General features: G+C 33.6%; 1 protein-coding gene across 2 annotated transcripts; it reads left to right on the forward strand.

Moving 5' to 3' along the window:
* The first annotated feature begins 2,078 nt into the window (after positions 1-2,078).
* Positions 2,079-5,550, forward strand: LOC111912544 (phosphoinositide phospholipase C 2). 2 transcript variants are annotated; one of them, XM_023908288.3, is made up of 6 exons: positions 2,086-2,229; positions 2,391-2,739; positions 3,359-3,691; positions 3,772-4,235; positions 4,690-5,047; positions 5,126-5,550. In XM_023908288.3, exons 2-6 carry the CDS (start codon positions 2,425-2,427, stop codon positions 5,429-5,431), a joined length of 1,776 nt encoding a protein of 591 aa, XP_023764056.1. In that variant the 5' UTR covers positions 2,086-2,229; positions 2,391-2,424; the 3' UTR covers positions 5,432-5,550. The 2 variants fall into 2 exon arrangements, with proteins under 2 accessions (XP_023764050.1, XP_023764056.1); XM_023908282.3 differs by having other exon boundaries at positions 2,079-2,739.
* Positions 5,551-6,291: the final 741 nt, after the last annotated feature.

A 6,291-nucleotide genomic window follows, 5' to 3' on the forward strand; every position in this document is an offset into this window, starting at 1 on the left:
TACTTTTTTTAAAATAGTTTCTAATTTTTGTGATATATATATATATATATATATATATATATATATATATATATATATATAAATGAAATTCAAATTTTAGGTAGGTCTTAGGACCTACCATCTTACTTGTTAGATAAGCTTCTATACTCTATTTATGGAGAAAAAATATAGAAATTTTAGTATTTTATTTTTACTTTTTTTGACAGAGTTAATGTTTGATTTTTACTAAATAACGATTTTTATCCTAAAAATATATATTGTTATCCAAAAAATATATGTTGAGCATCAACACATGGTAATGAGTAGTCTCTGATCATTTGTGAGCTCAGTAGTATGGGTGACCTAGTTTATCAAAATTAAATTAGTTGTTTTTAATGGAAAAGAGTGAGCCGCTCACCAAGGTACTACCAATGGGATAGTCTAAAGACATTGAAAGTGTTTTGTTGTGTTTTGAGAACTAGTTTTCGGAGGATTCCAAATATCGAAACTCTTAGAGTAAGAGGTTTCGGCATTCACACGTTTTGTGCAAGATTTGTCACGGTGATACAGATTCCGTGAGCTATGTTTTGGTGAAGCGTGGTTTAGCAATCAAAGCTAGAGAATGAATTTTTAAATGGTGTGGAATTCCTGCAACAGTTTTCCAGTGTGATGGAGTTCCTTGATTTTGATACGAATTAGACAAATTGTCTTAGGAAGTGCATAGTCATCACTTCAATCTTTTACCGTTCACAGTGGTGCATATCGAATGCAAAAAAAAACAAGAAGGTTTTTAATAATCTTATCTCTTCCCCTGCATTGATTGTGGGCGATGTAGTTTTGTTGTCATTTGCGTGGATAAACATAAGGGTAGAAATGAGTCTTTAGTTGGACTTATTACGGCTGCTCCATTTTTTGCATATGTAAATTGTTTCCTTGTATTTCGCCCTTGTTCTAGTTTATTGTTACTCGGGGATGCTTTTTAAGCTGATGCGAAATTCTAGTTCATTATCACCATGGTTGTAGAACTCGCTACTCGGTACCTACTCGGCCGACTACCGAGTAGTGAGTACTCGGGAGTACTCGGATTCGATAATTCATATAGAAATATTTTTAAGGAAATTATATATATCAAAATCATAAGTTAAAACCATAAGTTGAGTGAAGCATATAGCAAAATTAGATAAAATACACAAAAACTGAAAAAACACACAATGATCCCACTTCGTGAATATTTATTGAAAATTTAAGATATATATATATGTAGTAATAATCATATATGTGTGTTAAATAATAAATCATTAAGTATACTATACATATTAATCACCGAGTTGACCGAGTTTTACAATAGTGCTCGCTTCAATAAGGGGCCGATCGGGGAGTATTCGGATTTTGTAACTCGCCTCGGTAAAGGGTCGAATAGTGAATACTCGGACAGGTACTCGACCAACTTGGCAAGTTTTACGAAATTGATTATCACCATATCCCGTTATGTACAAATTCTCCAACAAAGGTCACTTATAAGCGATTCTAATGCTTACAATATAAGTATTATATCCACAAACGAAAAGGACATCAATGGATTATTTCAATATGATGAACCCTTATTAAAATTTATTTATTTATTCCATCATCTATGGTCCATTATTGTCGTATCCGCCAAACACCACCTGGCAAAATAGGACCTTCATAATTGTTGTCCTTTTGGTTTACAAAATTCAGTTCACACCTAATGACCTTTTAATATATATCAAATAAAATATTTTTATTCAGGTAGAAGATACAAGGGGCTTTCCATTAAGTTAGCTTTAGATTATTCACTTTGACTGTTTCTTTTTTATTTATTTTTAAATAAATTTCATGGTGTATTTTCTAATTCCGAACATAGGTTTGGTTTTAATATCTTTTAAAAACACATTTTTATATCTTTTAAAAGCACATTTTTATATTAATCACCGTAAATACAAGCTAAATAGAATAAAAATAAAATTATGGATTATAAAGATTACTTTCAAAAAAAAAAAAAATGAATAAGAAAAGGCGGGAGGCGCATTCGTCAACTCCCATTTATATCATTAAATAAGACCAAACCCTGGATCAAGGCATCAACTACAAACAGATGTCTCTCTCTCTACCAAAGGCAATATTATACTGTATAAAACCCCACAGGGTTCACACCCATCAACACATACACACACTAAATTCTCTCTCCATCGTCGTTCCCATGTGAAATCAATGCTCGTTTCAGTGCGTGTATGCTTCGTCTAAACTTCAATCTTCAACGATTCTCATTATTTTTTTATTTTCTCTCAGATTTATCTCGATATAATAATGTATACATGTGAAGTACGCGATTCACGTTGAAGTACACAACCACTTTATTTCTTATAAGTCATAACCACTCGATTGAACAGATCTAAAAAAAAGGAAGTCAAAAGGGAAAGGGCAATGGGGAGTTACAGAGTATGTTGTTGCTTTACTAGAAAGTTTAAGGTGACTGAAGCCGATCCGCCGCCTGATGTAAAAGAGGCGTTCGGAAAATACTCCGACGGGATCCATATGACTGCCGATCAACTGCGACGGTTTATTGTGGAGTGCCAGAGCGGCGATGGTGTCTCGATTTCAGATGTTGAGCGTATAGTGGAGCAGGTTCTTCACAAAAGGCATCCAATTACTTCGTTAATTAACAGGAAAACGTTTACTCTAGAGGATTTTCATCATTATCTCTTCAACTCCGATCTTAATCCTCCAATTATTTCTCAGGTATCTTCCAACATTCAACTTCTAAATTGACATGAACAAAGCAAAAATATTCATGTTGAATATTTAACAAGTCGGTTTTACCTTTTACATCTAATTGTTTCAATCTCTGAAGTCAAAATGAAGTTACTATTTTGGAAAAGGTGTAATGTTAATAGTTGATTGTGACCTAGATCGATTTAGGAATACTTGATTGTTAAGGTTATAACTTATAACTTATACTTGATTGTTAATAGTTAAGGTTATAACTTATTAAGGTTATGACTTATAAGTATACGTCAAACCAGCACTTGTGGTAACATTGAATTTTCGTTCATCTGAATCTATTTGAAAGAAATCATGTATATATTCTCGAATTGGGAATATATAACACGTGTATGATGTAACTTATTTATTCAGAGGTGATAATTCCAATCAACCTGAAAAAGAAGAGGATAACAGATAAAGTAGTAACTTAATTGCTTTTCTTCCTGATTTATGGTACCCCACTGCCCACTAAAGGAAATGAGTGTTCCTTTTTTATTTTTATTTGAAGTATTATTATTACCGATGATGCTACTTTACTACTATTTTTGGTATAAATGCATTGCCTCATGTTTATACATGGCTTTTCCAATGATAGATTCACCAAGATATGAATGCTCCATTGTCCCATTATTTCATCTACACGGGTCACAATTCGTATTTGACTGGAAACCAGCTAAGTAGCCCTTGCAGTGAAGTCCCAATCATCAAAGCATTGAAACGAGGTGTGAGAGTAATCGAACTTGATTTATGGCCAAATTCATCTAAAGATAATGTTCATGTTCTTCATGGAAGGACCCTAACAACACCTGTGGAACTCATAAGATGCTTGAGATCTATCAAAGAACATGCTTTCACAGCTTCTCCTTATCCAGTCATCATAACACTCGAAGATCATCTTACCCCTGAACTTCAAGCCAAGGTGGCTCAGGTAAAATATATTATATGCTTAATCCTTCATTTTTTTTTTAATTTTAATATTGTTAATACTTTCATGCTCTTTTTTGCTAGATGGTTACTGATACATTTGGGGAGATGCTATTTTGCCATAACTCAGGTAAAATGAAAGAATTACCAACGCCTGAAAGTTTGAAGTATCGGATTTTAATTTCAACGAAACCTCCAAAGGAGTACCTTGAAGCTGAAGAGGACAAGCGTACGAAATCACAGAGAGTTAAAGATAGTGGTGAAGATGATGTTTGGGGTGAAGAGCCCTCACGAGCCGTAGCATATAAAGACAAGAACGATAAGTATGAAAGTGATGAAAGTTTCATTGATCATGATGTTGATGATTATGATTTAAAGAGATCGGATTCATGTCCTGCTTACAAGAGTTTGATTGCTATTCATGCTGGTAAACCCAAAGGTGGACTTGTGGAGGCACTGGAAGTCGAAAAGGATAAAGTTAGACGCTTAAGTTTGTCGGAACAGGGGCTGGAAAAAGCTGCAGAACACCATGGACAACAAATAGTGAGGTAACTATCTGTTGGGAAAATGGTCTCAAAATTTCCCAAAGGTCTAATGAAAAATAGTTTAAAAAGTTGAACAGAGCAATATACATGGAAAACTCTAAAAGCGGAGAAAAACAACAAACATCTCGACGGAAAAATTCATTACATAACAAAATTATTACAATCACAAAGACTAATCTCTTAAACAACACCACAATTACATTCACAATCTAAAGAGCGGAATGTCAAGGGATGACTCTAGCGATTAGTCTATCTCGTGTGTCACTTAGTTTTTCTCCGATTAAGTCAGGCTAACTTGATAAATAAAGAAAAAAAATTAATTAAAATATGATTGGTGACACATGAAACCAAATCCTTGGACTTCTTTTATACATAATGATGTTTTTCTTGATTGGAGACGCATGAAACCAAATCCTTGGACTTCTTTTATACATAATGATTTTATTCTTGATTCTAGGTTTACGCAGAAGAACATTCTTAGGATATATCCGAAAGGCACCCGTTTTACCTCGTCCAACTACAAGCCACTAGTGGGCTGGCTACACGGAGCTCAGATGGTTGCATTTAACATGCAGGGATACGGTCGATCACTTTGGTTAATGCATGGAATGTTCAGAGCAAACGGAGGATGTGGTTATGTGAAAAAACCAGATTTTTTAATGACAAGTGGACCCAACAACGAGGTATTCGATCCCAAAGCAAAGCTTCAAGTGAAAACAACTTTAAAGGTGAAAATCTACATGGGAGACGGATGGCATCTGGATTTCAAGCAAACTCATTTCGATACGTACTCACCACCAGATTTCTACACAAGGGTAACAACACAACACAACACTTCATATTTATATTTGTAATTTTGTTGTGAATGATTTTGTATATATAAAAATTGTTAGGTTGGGATATCTGGAGCACCTGGTGATGAAGTGATGAGAAAGACAAAGCCAATGGAAGACAACTGGACGCCTGTTTGGAATGAAGAATTTGTGTTTCCATTGACGCTTCCTGAAATAGCTTTACTTCGAATTGAAGTTCATGAATATGATATGTCTGAGAAAGACGATTTTGCTGGCCAAATTTGTCTTCCTGTTTCTGAGTTGAGGCCGGGAATCCGTGCGGTTCCTTTGTGCAACCGCAAAGGCGATCCGTACGCCTCTGCAAGACTATTAATGCGGTTTGAGTTTGTACCCAATGAATCCTAAAATCCCACCGACTTTGTAATTTAATCCCTACGGAATAAAATCTTTTTGCATTTTCAAATAAGGGTAATTGTATTCGTAGTATATAAGAAAAATATGGTTTTCGCATATTTTCCAAATAAGCCCAATAAATAAGTACTTGTAGTTGTAGCCTTGGAGGTTGGAGCCCAGTTCAGGTCCAGCCCATCCTACATTATCAAAATGGTATTGGTAAATTTGGGATTTCAAATTTTTTTTCTTTCAATTGGGACTTCGAAGTTCGAACCTTTTCTTTTTCGTTATTAGACTACAACCAATTAACCATGAGTGATCAACACCACAAGTTCAAAGAATGAGACAAAAAATAAATAAATAATAATAACTTAATAAAAAATGAAAAATGAAAAAGACGACTTGTTCCTTTCCCCTCCCATTCTTCACCAAATTTGGGGGCTCACCGCTCACCTATGTGACATTTGGCATCTTTTAGATGTTATTCTTTTTGTATAGACTTTATATTGTATTTATTTAATAAAACACTAAATTTTATAATTTATTCTCTATAAAGGTAATGTAGAAGTAGCTGTATATGTTTCTATAATAAAAACAATTAGATGTTTGTTTATTTTAAAGTAAAAAAATGTTTATATTTTTTATAAAATAAAATACAATAGATTAAAAATTATTATAAAAAATATATATTTAATAAAAGCCTGAGTTAGGTTGGTTGCTAATGAAATATAAAAAATTAGGTTGAATTGAGTTATGTAAATAGATGAAAAGGTAATTAATCTTTTTAATCACATGTTGGATCGGATTAGATTATGATAAAGACAGGTCTTATATGTTGGATAATGTTTCATTTTTATATGATGAGTATTGAA

Source organism: Lactuca sativa, chromosome 5, assembly GCF_002870075.4.
Source record: "Lactuca sativa cultivar Salinas chromosome 5, Lsat_Salinas_v11, whole genome shotgun sequence".
NCBI lineage: Eukaryota > Viridiplantae > Streptophyta > Magnoliopsida > Asterales > Asteraceae > Lactuca > Lactuca sativa.

What these genes read in the sequence shown, in the direction of transcription:
- LOC111912544 (XM_023908282.3), top strand. Translation starts at nt 2,425, where the DNA reads ATGGGGAGTTACAGAGTATGTTGTTGCTTTACTAGAAAGTTTAAGGTG. An exon ending in TTCAAGCCAAGGTGGCTCAG is followed by an intron (nt 3,692 to 3,771) that starts GTAAAATATATT and finishes CTTTTTTGCTAG; the next exon opens with ATGGTTACTGATACATTTGG. An exon ending in CACCAGATTTCTACACAAGG is followed by an intron (nt 5,048 to 5,125) that starts GTAACAACACAA and finishes AAAAATTGTTAG; the next exon opens with GTTGGGATATCTGGAGCACC.